We start from the raw sequence: 24,005 nt of genomic DNA, 5'->3' as shown, positions 1-24,005 counted from the left end.
AGAGCTTTTAAATTGTTTCTTATGGTCCCCCTCAAGGCATTTTTCTCCTCAGCACAGAAGAGAGAAGCTGTTGCCAGTGGCCCTGCAAGGCAAGATGAGCTTTGCCTGCCCCCCTCAGCCTGACTCACATCTTGGCTCCATTCCCACCTCCCTTCCTGGGCTGATCCTGAATGTGCCACGGGAGGGGGGTTTGGCCGCCTTCCTTCTGGGGGAGGGGGGAGAATCGTGGGAGGGCGCAGGCACAGGGGACTCTCTGCGCCCACTCCCCTCCTGTTCCCTCTCCCCACTCCCCTCTTGTTCCCTCTCCCCAGTCGCAGAAACCTTTTCCCACTGGCCCCCTGTTCCCTCTCCCCAGTTCTCTCACGCCTCTCCCCTGTTCCTTCTCCCCAGCCACAGAAACCTGTCCCTACTGGCCCTCTGTTCCTTCTCCCCTCCCGGCAAGGAAGATAAAGTTTTAAAAACATATAGGTGAGGTGTACAATAAAGTCCCTCTTAACCAGCTTGATATGTATAATATATGACACAATGTACTGAAACTTTTGTGTGTGGTGTGTTTTTTTTTTTCCTCAACAAAAAATCCTGGGCACCGGGGCCCCATGAAAACTATTCGAATTGGGCCCCGCACTTCCTAAAGCCAGCCCTGAGCAGGTGGCTGGGCTGGGATGGGCACTGGAACTTAAAACCTGGCTGGAGCTTGCTGCTTTCCCTGATGCCCCCATGTGTGCCAGGCTTTGACTCCTGCCCCCTTGGTGCTAATAGGTGCCCCCCTTTAAGCACTCTTTTAAATTGTTCTTTCTTGTCCCTTTCAGGGTGTTTTTCTCCTCAGCAGCGCACAAGAGAGAAGCTGTTGCCAGTGGCCCTGCAAGGCAAAATGAGCTTTGCCTGCCCCCCTCAGCCTAACTTGCTACTTGGCCCCATTCCTGCCTCTCTTCCTGGGCTGATCCAGTGGCCGAAAGGGGCTGTGAGTGCTGCTGACAGAGAAGAAGCTGGGAGGCAAGGTGCTGGCAGCAAGAGATTCCAGCTGCCTCTTTGCCTGGGTCTCCGTGCGCCATGCCGGCCGCCACCCACCTTGACCAAACCTCAAACTAGCTGGACTAGCCAGCCCATGTCACAGTGAGTCACTAGTGGCCCTGTCAGAGATGAGCCATTGGCAGCTGCAGAGACATCCCTCCAGATGCCTGAGGTGTCTTTCTGAATGCTAAGCTACTGTAGGATGGCTAGCTCAGTGGGTTAGCACGTGGTGCTAATAACACCAGGGCATAGGTTCAAGCCCTATGTTGGTCACTGTAGCCAGCTAAAAATCCTCTTGCTTTCCTCTGAAATCCTTGGGAGGGAGAATCTGTGGGAACAGAACTCTGTCTTCAGGGCCTCCAGAGGTGCTGGAATAACTATGGCCCTGGATGGTAACCAGATAACAGTGGCAGTTGGGCCAGCAGATGATGGGGGGGGGCTTGGGCTGCCCTTGGTTGATACCAGTAATTGATATGCCTACATGCTGTCCCAGAAGAGGCATCTGCTGCCCCATCAGAAAAGAATGTCTGGTTCTAATGATTTAGTTACCTCCACTTCACAGGTGCAAATTAAGCTTGGGCAACTCCCTGTGGGAAAGGGTGTCACAAAGATGTTCCAACTTAATTGGCATTTTATGACAAGAGAAGCATCTATGTGACCAACAGGGGTATAAAGTGGGGTCCTATGCCCCACTCTAATTGGAGATCCAACCACATGCCTGCTGGCCAGGCAGTCCTGGACCCCTGAGACTTTTGGGACACCTTCATCTCGTACGGACTGCTTCCCATTGGGATTAAGAGAAACACTGGCTTTGCCAGAGTAAGGATCACAGAGGTGAGAATATACCTGCTAAGTGTCTGTTTTACGGGTATTCAGTAAGAGCTCAGAGAACCAAAAGGGTTTCATGGTACCTTTAAGTGACTTTTATTGTAGTTCTGTCTTGTCTTTGTAGTGACTGTGTTATCTGTAACACAGCAATAACATTTAACAGCTAAGCTTGCCTTGTAATAATAAAGCAGTAACTGTTTAAATCTTAACCTGACTCCTCCTGTTGCTGTAACAGAACCAAACACAATCAAACACATCTGCAGTGCCTCTTGGCCCTAGCGCTAGGCCCTGGGCTCCCAGCGCAGCAGCTGGTTTAAGGCCGGAGAGTGTTTCCGCCCCGCTCAGGGGTCCCGTAGGAAGCTCTCACCTGGGAGACCGTCACCGCCCCATAGGGAGCAGCTCTCGGGCACAGACACGTGGGGCGCTGCTGCGTGTAGGGCGGTGCCGCCACTGGCCGCTGTTTCCTATAGGAGCGCACCCTAGCGAGCGTACCCGTGAGAAAGTACGACCCGCAGCGCATTGCCCAGGCCCGGCTCCCAGAGGCAGCAGCAACATCTGTCCTGGGGAGCCCCTCCCCGCGGGGCTGGGGGCGTGGCCCGGCATCTCTCGATCTGAGGTAAGCCCTGGCACTGGATAACCATCAGAGTCATTGACCCGTTGCGCATGCGTGGTCTGACCGCGCCCGCCCCATTCCAAACTCCACGGCCGAGTTTTCAGTGCGTTCCCGACCGTGCTCAGGCCCCGCTCACTCCGCAGCGGTCTTCTGCAGCGTCTCGCGCCGCGCGCCCTAAGCCGTTCTGAGGGGCCGTTGGCGCCGTTACTCGCTGCGGGGTTGGCGCGGTTGGGGGAGGGACTGTGACCTACCGTCCTGTGCTGCTGGTGGGTCCGGCTTTCGGTATCGGGGCGGGCTCTGGGCGGCTCCGGCTGGGCAATGGCCTCCCCTCGGGCTGGCTCGCTCCCGCCCCGCCCCGCCTCTGTGGTCGCGTGTTGCTCCCTCTCTCGGGCTGTTGGCGCTTCCTGACGCTCACGCTGGGCTGGGCGGGCTCTGAGCGCTGGGTGCGGTCCGGGGCTGTGAGGGGGCTACAGAGAGTGGGTGGGTGGACGGGGGAGTTAAACACAGGGTGAGGAGGGGCCCTGGCCCGAAGGGCGCAGAGACGGGGGGGAGGGTCTGGCTGGGGCAGGTTGCTGAGGGGCTATGGGGAGGCCCTGGCGAGGGCAATGGGTGAGCAAAGCTTTGGTTTTTAATTCTGATTTTTTTTGTATCCTCAGTGCTGGTACCTCACACACCCACCTCTCCGGACCTGCCCCTCCATTGCTGAGCTCAGGGAAGTGACATTGCTCCTGTCCCCCAGCCAAGAGGCAGCCATGGCTGCAGAGAGCCCTGTGGAAAGTCTCTGGGAGGAAGCGACACATCCCGTCTGTCTGGAGGATTTCACAGCCCCCGTCACTCTGGAGTGTGAACACAATTTCTGCCAGGCCCCCTTCAGCCCTCAGGGCAGAGTCACTGAGCAGCAGGGACCCCTCCAGTCCAATCAGCAGCTGGTAAACATGGTGGAACTAGCCAATCAGATGAGTTTCCAGTCAGCAAAGAGAGCAAGATGGGATGGGGTGTATGGGGAGCACCAGGAGGCTCTGAAGCTGTTCTGTAAAGAGAATCAAACTCCTACCTGTGTGGTGTGTGACAAATCCCAAGCTCACATGGTGGTGCCTTTACAGGAAGCGGCCCAGGAGTGCAAGGTACAGAGTTGCTGTCCTTTGTGATGGGGAATAACACTGGGTTTTAATTACAGGCTACTTTGACTGACTGTTACTGGGCACAGGTGTGAAACAGCTCTGTAAAGCCTTTGTGGTACAAGAGATGTTGTAAAAAGAAAATCCTCTGACTTTGTGGCAACTTAAGTCAAGTTTTTATTGATACCTGATGTGGGAAATGTTTTTCTGAGGCTCTGAATCCTGAAACCCAGCCCTCACTGGTGACAGGAGGTTGTGTTTGCACAAGGGAAGGTGTTAACAATGAGAGAGGTTTAGATCACAGGAGCTGCAGGCCACTCTGTCAGTGAGCTGCCTTACGACTGAAGAAGAGGTTATAAGCTGTTACTGATTAGATGAACAGGAATAATAATCCGTCATTTGCCTTATGGACCTGCAGTGGCATTTGAGCTCTGTACAACACCCAGCAAGGGACAGTCCCTGCCCCTGATCAGGTCACAGTCTAGTTACACAAACTGTGGGAAGGGAAGGTGGGGCAGCAAGTTGCTCATAGTCACCAAGCGTCTCAGTGACAGAGTTTAGCCTCGAAGCCAGGTCCAACTGTTAGACTACACTGCTCCCTGTCCCTCAGCATCACTGAACAGTAATGAAGTGTGGCCCTTAGGAAGGAAAAAATGCCTTAATAAAGCCCTTGGCCCAGCAGGGAAAAGAGGTTTCTCTCAGGGATGCTGAAATTCTGGGATGCCCAATGAGGGGTTAAACTCAGATGCAGCAGCTGGCACTAGATGACGTTGCTGGGCTGGATGCTATGTGGGGCCCCAAGCGCCTTCAGTCCACCCATAGCAGGGTTTCAGGAAGTGCAGGACCATGCCAGACACAACTAGGATTCAACTGGATTGTAGCAAGAGTTCAAACTGGTTAACTGATGAGCTAATATTTGTCGGTGCCAGTTACTGGTTAATCTCCCCACTGCCCCAGCAGTGCCCGCTTGCCTCTGACAGCTAATGCCAGTCTGCAGCTGCTGGGAATTCCCACCGGCCAGGAGTTCTTCTGGCCACCTGCGGTAGACCTTGCGAGAGATCCCTGGCCCCAGGAGATCCTGTTTCTGCTACCAGCCGTGCCTGTCAGCAGATAAAAAAACTCCTGTCACTGATAAAATTGTAATGGGTTACATGATGAGTAGTGTTAACCACTTGCATCATTCTTTACGAAGGTGCTACCACCAATCTTTCCCCCACCGTCACAGGTGTCCTGCTGCATCCTCAGTCTCCTCCTGTGTCTTTTTCTATGGACAAAACCATGTCCAGGGTTGAGTCCCTGCTGGACAGGGGCGGAGCTCCAAAAAACTGGGACTTAAAGGCAGACAAATGGGCTCCCAGCATCTGATGTGGTTTGCCCTCATGCTTATATCTATTTCTTCAGGAAAAATTGGAGGCCCATTTGAAGACTCTGAGGGAAGAGAGAGAAAGGGTGCTGGGAAGGAAAACTGTAGCGGAAGAGAAACACCAGGAGTATCTGGTAGGTGCCTGTGGCTATGGACCAGCAGGGACTGGCAGTGGGAGGTCTTTGTTAGGAGGCAGACTCCTGTGTGGCCTTGGTGAGGTTGGGCTAGTTTGTGTTTCTCCTGGATCATGGATTGCAGGGTGAGATCCATGTCAGTGCTTGAGTTAATGTCCAGATTTTGTGGCTTTCCCAGACATCCTCCCCAAGTGAGGTGAATGTCCCTCTGAAGAGCTGTCTGCTCACTTGCTGTATTAATGTGTTTCCTTCTTTTTCCTTCCTGGGTATCTCTGTCAGGCTGGTGCTGAGTCCTGCCTCCTGCTGCTCAGGGTCTGAATTCCCAGAGCCCATGAATAACAAAAGATGCTGCCCATGACAGACATGGGAACATCCCTTTCAGAGGGACATGGGGCCCAAAGGAGATGCTGGGAGAGACGCCTCTGCCTAGTAACCACAAAGTAGAGTCAAATGTCACAAATTTTAGGGTTTTCCAAGAAATTCTCCCTGCTGCACACTCAGCTCCCCATGAAAGGGCCCTGGACTCCATCCATGCCCCTGACCAGCCCTTTCCCTGTTTCCGTACAGAAATGGACCCAAGTGGAGAGGCAGATGATTGTGGCTGAGTTTCAGAAGCTGAGGCAGTTCCTGGAGGAAAAAGAGCGACTCCTGCTGGCTCAGCTGGAGAAGCTGGATGAGGAGATTGGGAGGCTCCAGATTGACACTGTCAGGAAACTCTCCATGCAGATTTCCCATCTCAGTGAGTGGATCAGTGAGCTGGAGGGGACGTGTCAGAAGCCAGCAAGTGAATTCCTGCAGGTGAGACTGAGAGAGAAATGTCCCAGCTCTCCACACAGGGAAGGGAGGCTCTTGAATCACAAGTGCTGGGATCCAGCTGTCAGTTCTTGGTGTAACTCCATGTGCATTGCTGCCGTGTGAGTAACTGCTGTGCTTTGTAAAGTTATAGGCACAGAGCTATATAAGAGATGGCAAATCTCGCAGGGAATCCATGTTCCTGGGGCCAGGGCAGGCCTCTCTTCCCATGTTTGCAAAATCCCTTCCCTGAGGTCTCTGTGTGTGTCCAATGGGACTGAGAGTCTTTTCTGTATCTTTTTTTCTAGGACGTCAGAAGCACTCTGAGTAGGTATGTGGCTCTCACTCCCCTCACACTGCACAGCGCAGGGAAAGAGCTTGGAGCTGATGTTAGCACCACGGGTATGTCTAGACTACATGGCTCCATCGACGGAGCCATGTAAACTAGTTTACCAGGCAGAGGCAAAGAAGCAGGGATTATTTAAATCCCCAGTGTGGCAGTCTAGACGCGGATCAGTCGGCTGGGGAAGCCTTTGCCTTAATGAATTCTAGACATACCCCACATCTCCCCAGGGCTCTACAGCCAGATGTCAGATACGAATATCTCTGACTCATTTAATTCTGAGAGTTTCATTCTTGCGCAGCAGACTCTGCAATTCCCCATTCAGGGCACAGTCTGACCTCATGTGTTTCCTGGAGCTGTCACCTCCCTGGGGACTGGCTGCCTTAGGACTATGGGGTGGAACATGGTCCTGTCACTTCTGGGCACATTCAGCCCACGGCAGTAGGATTCAAGAGTCTGTCCCACCTGAGGGTTGTTTGGAGACCTGTGTGGAAGGAGCTGGGGAGCAGGGAGCTGGTGTCTTTGTCTAGTCCCTAATGGACAGATTCATTCAGCCCTTCACCTGGGAACTTCTTGTCCCTCAGTGCCTGGAGGTCAAGGAGTGAGTTGGCTATGAAGAGTCATTTCCTCTTTTGTTCCCCAGCCAGTCTCCCCAGGCCAGAAGTGAAGAACAGCAATGGGACCTTTCAGGGGAAAGTTGCATGGCCATGGGATGTGTTACCCCTGCTCTCAGGCTGAGAGAGAATCAGAGGAATTCTAAGCCTAGGCCTGTTAGAGCTGAGACTTACTAGCCAGAACTTATCAGCAGTAAATGAAATACAATCACATGGAATTGTTTCTGTCCAGGTGTGAGACGGGGCAATTCCAGCTGCCAGAGGAGATTTCCCCTGAACTGGAAGAACAAGTCAGAGATTTCTCCCAGAAAACAATTGCACTGTCGGAGACTCTGAGAGAGTTCAAAGGTATCTTGAAGGGATGAAGGAGGGGAAAGTGGTTCAAGTATCTGAGACTATTGAATCTGGCCTCTGAAGCCAACCTTCCCCTGCCTCAATTCTCACATGGAGAATGACGGCCCCATCACTCTGCTTTCCTTAGAGACACTATGTGAATAGACCCAACTGCTTGCAGATAGAGCCAGAGGTTTGCAAACTCTGAACCTCCCATTCAGAAATCAAAATGGCTTAAGTTACTGTGATGGCCACGTGTCCCACCACCGAAGCTCCAGGTTATGATAAGAGGCAGTAAGTGAATGAGAAACCAAGTGGGAGGGGGTGATGAGGGAAGAGTAAATTTCGTTTACAGCTTGTCTCTCCTGGGACAGGGGTGAGGTTGCGGGGATGTTGGATCCATTGCTGGGAGGTGCCTGAGTGAGAGAAGAAATCAAAGTTTCAGACTCTTTCATACTAAATACCTGAGTGTGTCTCTGTCTGGTCTCTGATACAATTGAAACACAGAGTTCAGAGTGGGGACATTGTTATAAGTAGGAGATCCTGGGATCTCACCTCTTTTATTCTTTCCCTCACCAGGCACTCTGCCTTCTGCACTGGAGAGAGCAAAAAGAAAATCTCTGGGAGCTTTCAGACAGGGTGAGTTTGCAAGTGGAGATTCTTTAAATGATTAGAAAATTCCAGTGATAACATCTTTATGGGATTGCCTTTAAAGTTACCAGCCAAACCCAGTAATCACGGCGAGCACAGCCCTAAATCTCACCCACTGATCAGTGAGGAGACCCAGGGGCACTGCATGGGGACCTGGGAACAGCTCTAAGAAACACTGGTCTATGGGTTTGTGATGCTAAAGGGGTGAAGCTAAAGCACACAGTGGACGGCACCTTCAAGCTCAGATTTCACTGCTCAGTCAGTTTCAATATGGGGTTGGTTTCAAACAATAAATAGGCTGAAAGGCTGGGAGCTGACTGGCTTCCACTATATCAGTTTGTTCAAGGCAAGAAACTGCTGGATCCCCAAGGGCTATTATGTCTAGTGCAAGCCTGGGCAAAATACAGCCCATGAGTCAGAACCACCCCACCAAGCCATCGGATCCAGCCCACAGATGCCACTCCCCATCTGCAAGTCACTCAGAAAGCAACTGTGAGCCTGGAGAGGAGTGGGGAAGGCTTCAGGCGCTGCTTCCATCCCCAGGACAATCTAATTGGCCAGTTTCTGGCCAGAAACAAAGCACTGCGCCCCCTCCGCTCTGCGTCATGATTATTCACACACCCACATGGCCCTGCAGCCTGTGAGAGGGTCAGGCAGGCTCCCTGCCTTCCTGAGATGCTTGGCCTCTGCCCAGGAGTCACTCAGATAAGTCTCCTGTCCAGAGCTTGCCTCTGGCACCCCAAGATGTCTCTTCCCCTCCTAATCTCTGTTCCCCACTCCTGCACTGCACTTTGCATACCCAAAATCTGTCGTCCTGCTACAAGAGCTCTCAGTGGTCAGAAACCCACAACCCCTTATTTGTCCTTTCAGCCACTTATCTACATTGAAGTTACTTTAAATATCTAATGAGTAATTAGTAATCCTGAGTCCTAGATCATAGCCTGCCTCCTTCACCCAAGCTCCCTCCTAGACCCCTCTATTTGTCTTGCATCCTAAACCCTTACCCCAAACTTCCTTCTTCTCCCAACGTCCATCCCAGACCCTGCATTTCCTGCATTAATGTCATGGAAGAGTGCAGCTCTCAGCCACTTGCAATTTGGCCCCCCCATCAAAATGAAGTGTGCATGCCATCAACTGGATAAGGCTCAGTGAGAGCCAATAAGTGAAAGCTGAAGCTGGAGTATTTCAGGCTAGAAAAGAGGCACAAATGTTTGATCGGGAAGAGGATTAAGTGCTGAAACAAGTGAGCAAACAACTGGTGGATTCTCCATCTCTTGATGTCTTCAAATCACTGGGGGACTTTCTAGAAAATACACTGTAGAGAAACAGAGCTTTGTGCCTGGGTAACTGGACTAAGTGTAATGGCTTGTGCCACAGAGAGGGTCAGACTGCTTGACTGAGGATATCTTCTGATCCCATGAATTTAAAGATCTCATCTTGCAAACAGTCAGCGCACGTGTTTAATAATAAGCATCTGAATGGTGGTGTTATCTTCATTGTCTCTCTGTTGTGGAACGGGTTTATATCGTCTCTGTCAGATGAGAGAGCAAAGTTTGTGCTGCAAATTTGTGAATGAAGACTAAGGGTTTTAAATAGAGCAGTCTACATTTAACCTATGTCCATGGTCAGTCAGATGAATATGTGGCTTATCAGAAACACTGATTGCTGAGAACTAAGTCCCATGGTTGCAGATGCATTAATGTTGTAACTCATGCCAGATACAGAGAGAAATGAATATGGATTTGGGATCTAACTCCTGTTTATGGAATATCTAGATTAAAACTTTTGCCCACAGAGTCTAGCTTGTGTGTCACCAGGGACAGAGTCTGGGGAGAATGGGTGTGTGGAAAGTATTAAAGCCCCTTCTGAAATGTCTCCAATTCCCCTTCTTCTCCTGCCAGACTGCAGGACACACATGTCTGTCTCCAGCTCAGCCCCTGTCTTGCAGAGCCAGGGACACAAAATGGCTGTGATGGAGCCGGTGAGCTTCGAGGAGGTGGCTGTGTATTTCTCTGAGGAGGAATGGGCTCTGCTGGGCCCTCGCCAGAGAGCCCTCTACAGGGATGTGATGCAGGAGAATAATGAGGCTGTGAACTGGCTGAGTAAGGATTTCTGTCCCTTTGGGTAACAGAAGCTGGGTTGGCTTTGGAGCAGCTGGGATGGGTTTGGTTCAGAGTCATTCATTGCATCTGCCCCCAATGTCAGGATTATCTCCCATAATAATCCTAGCTCTTGTGTGAAAGACTGTCCCCGCTGTGCCCCCTCTCAGGGAAAGCAGGTTCAGGTGACCATAAGCCTGGGCTATTGTGAACGTGCTGTCCTGGGCATCTTTCCTCAGTCACACCCAAATTCCCATTCCCATCTAGATTGTGGTGCAGTGCCCAGGAAAGCTGAGGCACACACATGGGGTTACTACAGGACAGTAGAAATCAAATAACAAAGTGAATAGAGTGATTACATTCCTGACTTTGTCACATCCCCCACCCTGTTCTGCCCTTCTGCTCTCAAGATGTCTTAGTTACCCCAGTCCCAAGTAGGATCAGATTGTGCTCAGGGAATATTTGTTGTGACACACACTCTGCCCAGATTGCATGTGCCTTCACCTTGCCTGATTTTTACCCTGTGCAGGATTCTCCATTCTCAAACCTGACTTGGTTGCCCAGCTGGAACGAGGGGAAGAGCCGTGGGTCTCAGATTTCCAGTCCTCGAAAGAAATGGAAATCCTGAGAGTCACCCGCACAGGTGAGGAATCAGGGAAACTGACACAGAAACCATTCGGAAAATGCAGAAAAAAGCTGGGACTCCCAAAAATGAGCAGTGAGCAAGAGCCCTCAATTTTACCCCATATCTCCCTGGTAGGGCTGCAGGTATCATCCTAACAAAGACCTGTCACAACTCCCTAGTCATTCTGTTAGCTATCAGGAGTTTCCTCCCTATGTTTCCTTCCCTGGAAATGTTTGGATGGGATGTGGAGGCAGAATCCAATGTCGCGGTCTCTCAAACTATTATTGTGTTGTGCTTTCTGTCTTTGCCATTCCCCTGTGCGTTCTTACTTCCCAGCACAGACAGTAACTCCTGCCTGCATTCTCTCTCCCAGCAGGTGATAGGACAGAGAGGGAGAAAAAGGAGGAAAATCAACCGCATGAAGGTTCTGGCACCGTAGAATCACAGGACTTTTCCCAATATGTAGAACAATGGGAAGCCTGGGGAAATCAACAGAGGGCAGAGAGGCATCTGAAAAACAATTCAAGTAGGAAAGTGGAGAAATCCAGTGAATGTGGGAGAGGATCTAGTGATCCCAAGGAAACACCAGCCCAGCAGGCAAATCACAATGGAAAGAAACCCTGTGAATGCTCAGACTATGGGAAAAGATTGAATGAGGAGTCAGGCCTTATTCTGCCCCAGAGAGGGCACACAGGAGAGAGAGACTGCAAGTGCTTGAAGTGTGGAAAAAGTTTGATTGAACTGTCATCCCATATTGAACATGAGATTGTCTGCAAGGGAGAGAAATCCCATAAATGCTTTGAGTGTGGGAAAAGCTTCTCTTCGAGATCACACCTTAGTAGACATCAGCAAACCCACACTGGAGAGAGGCCATATAGATGCTTGGAATGCGGGAAAAGCTTCAGTCAGAGTTCATACCTTTTTATACATGAGAGAATCCATACAGGGGAGAGACCATATAAATGTCATGAGTGTGGGAAAAGTTTCACTTGGCATTCAGAGCTCATTAGACACGAGAGAACCCACACGGGAGAGAAACCATACAAGTGCTCTGACTGTGAGGAAAGCTTCAGTCAGAGCTCAAACCTTACTGTCCATCAGAGACTGCACACAGGCGAGAGACCACATAAATGCCATGAATGTGGGAAAGGTTTCACCAAGCGATCAGTCCTTACTGTCCATGAGAGAACCCACACGAAAGAAAAACCATATAAATGCCATGAATGTGGGAAAGGTTTCACTATACAATCAGCCCTTACTGTCCATGAGAGAACCCACACAGGAGAGAAACCATATAAATGCTATGCATGTGGGAAATGTTTCACTAGTCAAACAGTCCTCATGAGACATGAGAGAACCCACACAGGAGAGAGGCCGTATAAATGCTGTAAATGTGGGAAAGATTTCACTTGGCAATCTGCCCTCATTGGACATGAGAGAACACATGGGAAAGAGAAGCCATATAAGTGCTTGGATTGTGGGGCAAGCTTCAGTCAGACTTCACACCTTATTATCCATCAGAAACTGCACATAAGAGAGCCTGTATAAATGCAATGTGTGTGGGGAAAGCTTTCGGCTCACCTTATACCTGACTAGACATCAGAGCATCCACACAGGTTTTGCATCAGCAAATTCCTCAGGGAAGAACCCTCTGGCCCGTATGCAGGGAGGGAGAGAAGGCTGCAAAAGAACCCCCCTACAGTCCCGCAAATAAGTATACTGCAGCCAGTCAAGGGAAAGCAGGGGAGGTGCACTGCCTGAGCCTTCCTCCCCCATGTTCTGGTGGACTGGGGGAAGGCTGAAGCTGATTTCCCCATTTACTTGGAGGACCATGGAGGGAGGAGGATCTCCAGTTTGCTGCTATACCACTCCTGCACCACATACCTATCCCAAATCCCCTCATATACAACCGACTCCTGAATCCCCTCATCGCCAGCGCCCATCATCAAATTGGCAGAAAACACCCTGAATACATGCATGAAACTGGATTTGACTAGTTATGATGTAAACTTCAAAGAAATGTGTGAAAAGATGCAGAAATCCCATTAAATAGTCTGTGAGTGTGTTTCATTTATGCTATTAATAATCTCCATGTCAATTATCAATCATATTTAGTTATATACTTTCAGTCATGCAAACAGGCATTTTTATATGGCTCTTTGAGAATCACTTGTTCTGAGTTTTGATGTAGTTCAGCTCTTTGGGGTTTGAAAAGATTGCTGACCTGCACTCTAACAAAAGTATTTTACACACCAGGCCTTACACAGGAATAATTCTGAGTGTGAGTGTGAGAGAGAAATGTGAGGTGCAAACATTTGACTGCATCCCCTTTCCTCCATGGTAAAAAGTTATTCCTCTCCCCATGAGGAATAAACCCTCTTGTGCAAGAACTTGTCCACAAGGAGGCAGTATGGACAGGCAACAGGGGTTCCTTGCTCAAGAAAGCCCTCTGGCTAAAATGACCATCAGAGCTTTCTTGTGCAAGAGAGCATCCACACTACCATTGGCGTTCTTGCAGAAAAGCACTTCTCTTGTGCAAAAACACATGGAAGTGTAGACGCACTGTTGCACAATACCTTTTCCACAAGAACTCTTGTACAAACAGTTCTTGCACAGGAAGCTTGCAGGGTAGATGTAGACAGGGAGCTACGTCTAGACTGGCATGATTTTCTGGAAATGCTTTTAACAGAAAACTTTTCCATTAAAAGCATTTTCGGAACAGAGCGTCTAGATTTGCACGGACGCTTTTCTGCAAAAGCACTTCTGTGCCAATTTTGCGGAAAAGCGTCCGTGTTTTTCTGCAAAAAAGCCCCAATCACCATTTTCGTGATCGGGGCTTTTTTGCAGAAAACAAATCTGGGCTGTTTACACTGGCCCTTTTGCTCAAAAGTTTTGCGCAAAAGGACTTTTGCCCAAACGGGAGCAGCATAGTATTTCCGCAAGAACACTGACAATCTTACATGAGATCGTCAGTGCTTTTGCAGAAATTCAAGCGGCCAGTGTAGACAGCTGGCAAGTTTTTCCAGAAAAGTGGCTGATTTTCCAGAAAAACTGGCCAGTCTAGACAGCTGGGGTGTTTGCGTTTGTTACCAGCACTGAGCTTTGTACAACAGCCCAGGGAACATTATGAAAAGGCAAAACCTTCTTTCCCTGGGTGTCCCTGGCCAGCCAGCGAGTGGCACAAAGGTTCCCTGAAGTGCTGACTTTGTGTCGTTGAAGCAGGTTTCACATAGCTGCAGTGAGGTGGCTGAGAGGTTAAAGCAATAGACTGCTGATCTATTGCACTCATGGGTTCAAATCCCATACTTGTTGTGCATCTGCAGTCCTTCCTCTTGCTTCTACCAGAAGTTCAGTGTCAGCCCCTCCTGTAACACTGCCTGCCCCAGCCCCCTGCAGTCTGGGGAAAGGGGAAATCTCAACAGAGACGTTCCCAGATGTAACAAAAGACAGGCCTATGCAGAACTTTAAAGACTAACAAGATGGTTTATTAGGTGATGAGCTTCTTAAAGTGCTACATAGTCCTGTCTTTTGTTTCAGCAAGACCAGACTAACATGGCTACATCTCTAGTACTACTCCCTTTCTGCCCTCAAGAGGAAACTTCACAAAGGAGATTCCAGGCAGCCAGACCATGGTGGTCTCTGAGTTTGCCCCACCCCTGCAGCCTATCCCATCTGGCTGTTGCCATGGACCCTCTGTGAAGTCACTGCCTCCCAACCAATGAGCTGAGGTGCTGCAAAAGGACCTAGTGATGTCACTGCTGCCTGGCTGGGCCCATGTCCTGCCCCTGGACAGCTCCGTGGCATGTTTGAGCTGCTCTCAGGGCCGACTTATCCAGTAGGCATAGTGCCTAGGGCCCATGATACTTTTCGGGGCCCACAAAAATGTTTTAATTTCTTTTAAAATTAGAAGAAAAAAAATGAACTTTTAGGGTTAAAGAAAATGTTTTAATTTTTTTCTCAAATCAGAAAAAAATGAAACTTTTAGGGCCCACAAAAATCTATTAAATTTTGCCTAAAACAGAAAAAAAAAATGTTGGAGTACTTAAAGTTATATCAGAAATAATTTTTAATATTTTTTTTATGTAGGAAGGGGCCCATGAAAGCAAAAGTGCCTAGAACCCATGAAAGTCATAATGTGGCCCTGGCTGCTCTCCTTGTGCCCCCCCACTCAGTCAGGTCTAGTTCTGGGGTTCACTCGGGGAACATCAGAGGCTGCTCAGGGCACCACATGCCCCCAAGGTCGCTTTTTAAATGTCAGGGCAAGCCAGGATCTATCCCATCCCTTTTCCCCAAAACCCCACCCCGTTGTTGAGCCCCTGCTCTCTCCAAACCATTCCATGGATTATCCATTGCTAATAGACACTCTCCACTAATGACATAATTATACCCCAGCCATTTTGCTAGGGCTGCAGCTGGGGAGAACAGTTTAATTTAAATAATTAAACAGATTAAGTGTTTGATCATGTTAGTTGATCAAACTTCATTTTAAGTAAAAGAAAACATTTCGGCTAGCACAAAAGGTTTCGATGTTGCTTTATTTATGGCAGGGCTGGGGAACATTCTTTGGATCAGGGGCCACTGATTCACAGAAAAATCAGGGGCCACAAAAGTGAGAAACAAAAACACTCTTCCAAAGGCCCCCAGCCTTTTCTGATGTTGGCCCTAATTAAGACACCTCCCGCCTCTGGCGTTCCGGCCCCCATGGTGTGAGGGGAAGGCACAGGAAGGACTGAGGTTCAGATTTACTTTTCTGGGCCTCCAGAGCTAGTGGATTTTGTGGACTTGCTTAGGCTCTGGGGTGGGGACAACTCTGAGGGGTTAGTGTGCAGGACAGGGCTGCCAGCAAGTGGGATGCAGGACGAGGTTAGGAGGGCAGGATCTGGAAGGGAGTTTGGCAGCAGGAGAGGGTGTGGGATGGGGGTATGAGAAGAAGTTTGGGTGCTGGAGGGGGTTGGGGCAGTAACTTAGAAGGCTGAGCCTGGAGACCCAGCACAAGCTCCCAGCTGCATGGGAGCATGGGGTAGAGCTGGGAAATTGACTTGTTTGCCACTTGTGGGTTATCGACCCCTCATCTAAGCTGTTTGTTAGTAACTGGCGGGTGCCAAAGGACACACGTCCGAACAGGTGCATACGAGCTCATTATTGCTGCACAAGACAAAATTCACTCACTTTGTAGATGGAAGCTCCTAGGCTATGTCTACACTGGTAGGATCTTGAGCCAGAGCTATGCAAATGAGGCTAAACGTGGCATATTGCTGAGCCTCGTTTGCATATCTAATGAGCCACCATTTTTGCAGAAGAGGCTCTTGTGCAAGAAGGAGCTGTCTACACTGCCCCTTCTTGCGCAAGAAAAACCCTCTTGCGCAATGCCATTGTTCCTGAAAATAATCAGTGTAACAGCATTGCGCAAGAGCTTCTTCCACAAAAATGGCAGCTCATTGGATGTGCAAATGAGGCTCGGCAATATGCCACGTTTAGCCTTCTTTGTATAGCTCTGGCGCAAGATCGTGCCAGTGTAGACATAGCCCTAGAGGGAACAGTAATTGGGAGTGTCTCAGGGGTTGTGTAGCTTGGTGCCCTGGTTAGGGGTGTGGCCAAAACACAAGTCTCACTGTGAGCAGGATTTAAACCTACTCAGGGAAACCCTATTGGATTTCTAATTAACCATTCGGCCATCAGCCAAGAGCACAGTAACACCTCAGGGCCAGGGAAACTGGTAAATAATCCCAGTGTCCAGGCCTGATGTCACCTGCCACATAGAATTCACACAGCAAACCTGGCTCCTAGAGTATAGGGGGAGCTTGGGAAGGTCGTTGCTAGGCAGTGGGGTGAAGCATCAAACTAGAGCCTTCTGTGGGGCCTGTGAGTGTTGCTGTTCCTGCTGTATAGACTCAGCCATAGAGCCAGGGAGAGATTCACTGAACAGGCCAAGGTCACTCAATGAGTTAGAGCCAAGATCTGCCCCCTGCTCCACCCACCAACGTGCTGACTCCCTTGCTGCCATGCAGCTGTTTGCATTGGCCTCTTCTCTCTGGAACCAGGTTTAAGCCATGGCAGGGGGCTGGGTATGGGGGGGTCTGAGTGTGGGAGGGGCTGGGTGTGTTCCTTAGGCTCAGCTTTTCCCTTTTTTCTACCCTAGCATGTGCCCTGCTGTAAAGCAGAGAAAGGAGATGCGGGAGAGTTGTAAACTACAGGGCTTCTAAGTTGTGGTTCTAAGTATGAGTCAGAGCAGGCATTCAAAGATGGTGGGTTCGAATCACACCAGAGTCACTTTAGCTACTCTCTGATTTCCAGGGCAGCTTTTACAGAACAGGCTGGACCTGCACCTGTTGCATGATGGGAGAGATAGGGAGCTTGTGATCCCAGGACCTCTGTGTGCGACTTCCCGGGGGGTGGGGGGGTCACTACACACAGAAGAGAGCCCCTGGGTACCACACACTGACGACCGAGTCCTACTCCAGGTTCATCCCAGTGCTCTGGCTGTGAGAGACGTGCCTGTAACTCCCTGCTGGGAGCGTGGGCCCTGCCCTGCCTGATGTGAGAGAGGACAAACACAGGGCCAGTTGACAGTGGGGCCGTCCAGCCCTTCAGCCGGATTCAGACCAGGCCGGCGGGAGCCTCTCGCGCTGGCCAAGGGGGATTCTGCACTTGCTGCCTTGGGAGCCAGGGTCACATTGCAGAGCTCCCCCAGGGCTATCCCACAGTGCTGCCAGGCCAGCTCCAGCTGCTCTCCTGCTCCTTCAGCAGCATGGCTGCATTTTATCCTTCCCCTTCAGTAACAACCAGCCATTCCCCACCCAGCCTCAGCCACTGTGGGACCCGCTGGGCTGCAGCTGTGGGAGACAAGCCCCTGATATTGGGAGGGAGACGAGATGTCAAAGTGTTGAGTTTCGCCCATGACTCGGAGCCAGCTGCAGATACCTACTGAGAGATCATTTTCAGAGGTGTGTCATCAGCCCTTCTTGTACATCTGGCTTCTTGAAAGGGGTTCAGTCAGGCATCTAAAATCTGAGGAAAGGACATTTAGAAGGGTGAATCTCTGTCTCCGGAGGGCTGTTTTCTATTTGCTGCAGTGGCCTAATGGACAAGACACTGGCCTCCTAAGCCAGGGATTGTGGGTTCAAATCCCACCTGGGGTGACCGTTTCCTAATTTTCAGTAAGAGTCTTCCTTTTTTCAGCGAAACAATTGGCAAGGATGCTCCACAGTCGCAATTTCCCTTAGTACAGCAGCTGTCCAGACCCCCCTCAGGAGCAAATGCAGACCCTGGTGTTAGGTGCTGGGATTTGCTAAAAAATGGTGTTGGGGGGATTTGCTAAAAGCTCAGGTGTCCGAAGTGAGAAGAAAGGGGAAAACATTGATCCAGCAGGCCCAGGAGTCAGACAGAGCTGGGTCTGTCTGGAGACAAAGGGGAGTGTTAGGGTGAGAACCCAGAGGAGGGAGGGGCTAGTTATTTGGTCTGGCAAATGGACAGAATATCCCCAGGCCCTCAGTGTGGAGAAGCTGTGGAGCTCTGTGAGTGGATGACGTCCCTGGCTGTGCTTTGTGACCTGCCATGTGTGAGATTCAAAGGCTATGTCAACACTGGTGGATTCTTGCACAAGAACCCCTTTGCAGAAGAATTCTTGTACAAAAAATCGTCCACACTGCCAAGTGCTTTGGTGCAAGAGCATCCATGGCAGCGTAGATGCTCTCTTGCACAAGAAAGCTCTGATGGCCATTTTAACCATAGGGGCTTCTTGCACAAAAAATTCATGTTGCCTGTCTACACTGCCCTCTTGTGGAAGAGCTCTTGTACAAGAGGGCTTATCCTCGTGGGGAGAGGATTAACTCTTCCAGAAGAAGCCCTGTTTTACAATGCTGTGCTGTAAATTTCCTTGCGCAAGAACGCACATGCAGTGTATACAGCCAGCACCTTTTTGCACAAGAACATCCATTCTTGTGCAAGAAGCTGCCAGTGTAAACATAGCCAAACTGTCCTTTTTGCCCCTTTTATGTGTCTATTGCACTTCAAGCTTTTTTCTCAGGCACATTAATCAGACAAAGACCCCACCAGGGATCTTGTGTCTTCCTTTGTGCAGCTCAGACACAGACACAGCAGAAGGGTTTTCCTGCAGCCACTGGCCCCAACCCCTCTCTCCAGGGAACTGCTGCCCCTCCGACCAGGCAGCTTCTCCCAGCATTCAGGAGGCACCATGCCAAGAAGCCACTGTCTCACTGACACGGTGCTGCCAGGGAGGGGCCTCACTGCTAGTCCCTGTTCCCATTCCATGAGCGGAGCAAGTTTTGTCCTGGGCAACAATACTGAAGTTGTGTGCACCTGTTTGTGTGTGAGCCCCTATGGCACCTGCCAGCTCCTGCTGGGGGATGGGGGGGACCCAGGGCTCCATAGCTCCTGCAGGGTAGGAATGGAGAGACCCTGGGACCTATAGCTCCTGAAGGGGAGGACCCTGACCCCTTATCTCCTGATGCAGTTTCAGTTTTTCCCTGGCAGATACTCCAGACATGAGGGATGCCAGCGCACTGGCCCAGTCTGGGCCAGCAGTAATGGTTTTTACACATGCAGGGAAATGCCCCGGCTTGAACACTGCCCCCACTCCCCAGCACTTCTTCCCCTCACAGAGCTGCCACCTCTTGGGGCGGTGGATGAAGTGTAGGTGTGGGACAGCTTCCTGCCAGCAGGGACAGCAGCCAAGGCACAGATATCGCTGTGTCTACAGCCAGTTTTGGGAGCTGGGCAGGGAACACTCAGAGGAGGGGATTCGCCTGCCTGGGGAGGGCAGAAACAGACCAGCACTTGGGAGCTTGGCTGCCAGCTGCTTAGCACATCTGGACGCACAATAATCCCAAGACTTGGTTCTGCCAGCCAGCGGTTTCCCCTCTTCCGTTTCTTTTCAGCTAACTACAAACTCCTGTATCTCCTGTGTCCATCTCCACCTCAGTCCGAGTTTGTGCATGTTTCATATCTAAGGAAATGCCTCCTTCCTTTTTACTTGCCTACCCTTCCCGAGCAAGCTGTACCCTTCTATGCCAATATTCCAGTCGTGTATTATCCCATCAAGTCCCTGTGATACCAACTTCTTCCTGCATATTACCTGACAAACTAGAGGCTTGAAAGATTGTCTAGGGGTGGCGTATATTGTGGCAAGGGACTGAAACCGGGGGGAAGAAAAGCCCGAACTTAAATGCATTTTACCAATTACAAACTTTATTGATTACAGCCTAGCTATATTAAATCACTGTCTCTGATTCGTTTAAGACAACGCAGAATGCAGATGAAAAATACAATGAATATAGCTAATACAATAATAATAAAAACGCCTCCTATGGCCAATCCCTCTATGGTTATCCTGGGGCAACCAGTGGGGTTAGTCATTAAATCACTTACGTATTACGTATCTAAACAACCTTTTCAATTTTTACTTTTAAATCCTGAATAAGCCTAAAGATAGTACGATTATGCAAAGAGTTAGTACAACGCAATATAATATCCTATTGCTACCAATTTTAAATAATTCTAGACTAAGCTATTAATAACACATTAAGCAGTACTTACAAATCCAGCAACAATGATAATACAAAAACACAAAAGAATGTGCAGCATGCTCAGGACTCATGCACCCCTTCTTTCGACTCGGTGGGGTGGGGGGAGGCGGCCTCAGGTGATCAGCTCCTCTACCAGGCAGGATGACACGCGCCTTCTTATTGTAACACGGAACCTCCTCGAGCTTAGGGCTCAAGATCTTATATACTATGATTTGATATCCGGTAACATATTAGGGTCTGTTCTTGGCATAACTTGATAGGCTAAGGGGGTTCGTATAATGAGATAATGTGACAATATTGCCCTATATAGTTTGCCTGGTGTCTACCTGATAGCCTCATGGACAGTGCCTGATGTAGACATGACTGGTGTACATGACAGCTATGTTTCATTTTTCCTGTTTTTGATGCTGGCCTTGGCCGAACTGATATATGTGACAGCTCGCCTCTCTGTCCTTGATGCCAGCCGGGTTAAGCTTTTTTGGCCGACCGCAGCTGTATTTCATCTCCTTATTCTTATCTCCCTGTTTTGGATACCTGCCGAGTTAAGTTCCGTTTACTGAAAACTGCATCAAGTGCTCAGAAATTATGCTTCTCAGAGTGCCTTTTAACTTTCGTCTCTGGGTTTGCTTTAACAGCCTACGTTCTCTGTGAGAGGCCTTAGTGTGGCAGTATGGGCAATACGCACAAGGCCATGGTCAAAAAGACCTGCTCTGCAACATTACCCATTGTTCCTGTGTGTCTGTACCAGCATGTAAAACACAGATCAGATTTTGCTTCCCAGGGGTCCTGCGTCCCTCCTTTATCTCTGCTGTTACAGCCCGTGCTCTCTCCCATTTCTGGCCCATCTCCCAGGTGTCCATGTTATTCACTTACCTGTGGGCTTTGGTCACCTGCCCCATCAAACCTAGTTTACAGCCTCCTCACTAGGTTAGCCAGTCTGCATCCAAACACTCTTCCCTTCCTCAACAGGTGAACCCCATCCCTGCTGAGCATCCCTCCCTGCAACAGTGTCCCATGGTCAAGGAAGCCAAAGCCCCCTGCCCACGGAGCTGTAGCTTTCTGTGCCCAGGGAGCCAGACACTGCCAGGGTGGGAAGGCAGGAGGGAAATGGGGAATGGCCACACTTTGGGAGCCAAAGGTGTTGTCTGGCACCTTAAAGAACAGTTTTAAAGAGCCATTGGATGTGTGCACCATGGCTTAGCCGGCTAAAGCACCTGCCTTATAAACAGGAGATCCTGGGTTTAACTCTCAGTGGTGCCTTGTTGTAGCCTTTGCTCACATTTTCCTATCTCCTTGTGGGGGACAGAAGAAGCCTCCCCTAGTCAAGAACTTATTTCAGCTGGAATGGATGTTTCAAGGGCTTGATTCTGACATGCGCTAAGGTTGTGTCACATTATTGGATTTTAAGGTGAGCAGACAGATCACCTATGGGAGGTTGTTTGCCCCAAAGTCTGTACAAAGGGGGCCATGTGTGGTGTCAAATGAAAGCTTATGTTCTACTGATTCTATATATGCTTCTCATATACTTGTGTGATGTTTGTGTGTGGAGTTATGAATATGGACTCGGTGCTGATACTGGCCTGCACTGCCTGTTATAAAGAAGGAATGTCGAGTGAATGACTGTGCTAATTAGCAGGGCTCCCAAGGACAATGGCGCTGAAGGAGCCAAATACACACCTGAGGAATGCGTCTGGAGATCTGCAAACCAGCCAATATCATGGCTGCTAACATGGGACACAGGGATAGGTCTCTTGGCATGTGATTTGCTCCAGCTTGGAAGGTACCAGAGATGGATATAATATGCCTTGAGGTGAACTCCATCTTGACTTCAGTTCTGCTACTGATCCAAGATGCAGCCTTGTGAGGGACAGAGAGCTAGGAAGGATTGTTGGCCCATCCTGACATAGGATGTACACCAGGGGCTTTTAAGACAGAAGTTTACAACATCTCTGCTGAGAGCCTGCATCAAGAACTTGGTGTCTGGTGCATGTAACAACCTTATTCTCAACCTTTTCTTTCTTTTATTAATAAATCTTTAGATTTTAGATTCTAAAAGATTGGCCCAGCATGATCTTGTGGGAAAGATCCAAAGTGTAAACTGTCTGGGGATCTGTGGCTGGTTCTTTGGGACCAGAAGAACCTGTTCAGGGTAGGTGAGATTGGGTACTATAACCCCTCACCTGTGTGATAGGCCTGGGGCTGATTGTGGTACAGGGAGAGCTGGGGTGTCTGGGGAGTTTTGCTTGTGGGGCTTCCTGCTGGCTGGATTGGCAGCTGAAGCGCTCGGCGTGACTAGTTTGTGGCCTATTTGGGAAGGTCTCTAGTCAGGGGCTGTAAGGAGCCCTGGTTTTGAGCAATTTGACCTCAGTGGTGCCCAGACCCGGTCCGGTCCATCGCAGGCTGCTCTGGCTCTTTCTAAAGGAGCCTCAGTGTCAAAAGCATTGCCAATATTAATGACTTTATGGGTGAACAAAGTTACGGCCAGGTTGGGTCAGACCAAAGACCCCTCTAGCCCAGTGTTCTGTCTGTCTACAGTGGCAAGTGCTCCAGAGAGAGTGAACAGAACAGGGAATCCCCAAGTGATCCACCCCCTTCGCCCATTCCCAGCTTCTAGCAAAAAGACCAGGGACACCTCAATGCTCTGCTTTGCAGGACATTGGGGTGTCTGTCAAAGCACGTGTGTGATGAAAGGGAGGCTTTGGGGGTGGGATTCAAAGTGGTTGCCTGCCCAAGGCAATGACCCGCTGCCTCCTCATGCACATGCACAGATTTTTTCTCTGATAAACAGAGATGACAAGTTCTACGGCCCTGTAGTGAGTCAGCATGGCCTGTCGCTGACTCAGAGGCGGAAACTCCCTTTAAAACCGTTTGGTGGGCAGTGCCAGAGTCACCCAGTCGACCCACAGGAAACAGGAAACCAGGACTGGGTGTATCAGAAGTGCAGCTCCCAGATCAGTTGGCTCTCAGCCACCGAGCAGGGCAGAGGCTCTTCTCCAGCGGCAAAGGGCCTTGCTAGGTTGCTCTCCGATGGATGACTGGGTTGGGCCACCCAGGCCGTTACCAGACCTCGAACTGAGGCCTTGTCCACACCAGCGGCAGCTAGGACAGGACCCTGAGACACACTGGCAGGAAGAACCGCTAGTACCCATCCTCCAACCGAACCCCCAGATGGTCTGCAGGACCCAGCCGAGTGGGCCAGACCACCTGGGCTGGTAACAGACCCAGACCCCAAGCCCATGGACACTCTGCCACACCTGTTGTCTTTGCCCAGTACCAACGAGCAGCCTCCAGCCCAGGTAGGCCCCCAGGGGAACTGGGAAGTTGCCCAGGGACAGCTGACCTTGAGGCAGCTGAGGAAATGGAGGTTGGTTAGGCAGCACGTTATGGCCGGGAGCCCCACTGATCCACTGACCAGAACGGCATGTTATGGGCAGGAGCCCTGCCAATCCAGTGGTGGCTATGCACCACTACTAGGGCTCTGAGCTACGACATGGTGGAGTAGTCAGGGCCCACGTCTTCCCCACCCCCTTTTCCTTGAGTGGCAGATTCCCCCTGTGGGGCAACCCCCCCTGCTTTTCTTGGCTCTCCACTTGGAAGGAGATCTGACCCGTGGTGCTGCCTGTGATCAGGCCTGCACCATTTAACGGTCCTAGTGTTTGACTTCTTGTATCTTGCTTTGCCCTGACGCAGGGCTGGGGCTCACCAACTATTCTGCAGTTCACCGGCCCACTATTTACAGTTAATTATCACCCAGACCCGGATTGGTCACTAGGCCCGTTAATTGGCCGGTTGTTAGGCCCACAAGATTCCAGACTTGGGGAGTTATGTGAGTCAGCAGGGCTCCTGCTGACTCTAACTACTACAGGCCCCTTAGTGCCCAGGCTCCAGGAAATACCCTGGCCTGGGACCTGCCTTCAGTGCCGGCTCTAGGCTGAT

General features: G+C 50.3%; 2 protein-coding genes across 2 annotated transcripts in view; both read left to right on the top strand.

The window, feature by feature from the left end:
- The window catches only part of LOC112544453 (uncharacterized), a 45,356-nt gene extending 32,500 nt beyond the window's left edge, over window positions 1-12,856 (top strand). Inside the window, 7 exon segments of the mRNA XM_075912333.2 lie at window positions 6,787-6,803; window positions 7,014-7,164; window positions 7,729-7,788; window positions 9,702-9,902; window positions 10,429-10,542; window positions 10,898-12,056; window positions 12,058-12,856. Of these exon segments, the coding sequence (XP_075768448.2) occupies window positions 6,787-6,803; window positions 7,014-7,164; window positions 7,729-7,788; window positions 9,702-9,902; window positions 10,429-10,542; window positions 10,898-12,056; window positions 12,058-12,238 (1,883 nt within the window). The 3' untranslated portion in view covers window positions 12,239-12,856.
- LOC149522255 (zinc finger protein RFP-like) lies at window positions 2,555-7,022 on the top strand. The gene is made up of 5 exons (XM_089771178.1): window positions 2,555-2,718; window positions 3,109-3,576; window positions 4,972-5,067; window positions 5,635-5,865; window positions 6,168-7,022. The coding sequence occupies exons 2-5, from the start codon at window positions 3,205-3,207 to the stop codon at window positions 6,300-6,302; spliced, it is 834 nt and encodes a 277-aa protein (XP_089627304.1). The 5' UTR covers window positions 2,555-2,718; window positions 3,109-3,204; the 3' UTR covers window positions 6,303-7,022.
- Window positions 12,857-24,005: the final 11,149 nt, after the last annotated feature.

Source organism: Pelodiscus sinensis, chromosome 19, assembly GCF_052426305.1.
Source record: "Pelodiscus sinensis isolate ZL-2025 chromosome 19, ASM5242630v1, whole genome shotgun sequence".
NCBI classification, from domain to species: Eukaryota; Metazoa; Chordata; order Testudines; family Trionychidae; genus Pelodiscus; species Pelodiscus sinensis.
This window is presented reverse-complemented; position numbering and strand designations above follow the sequence as displayed.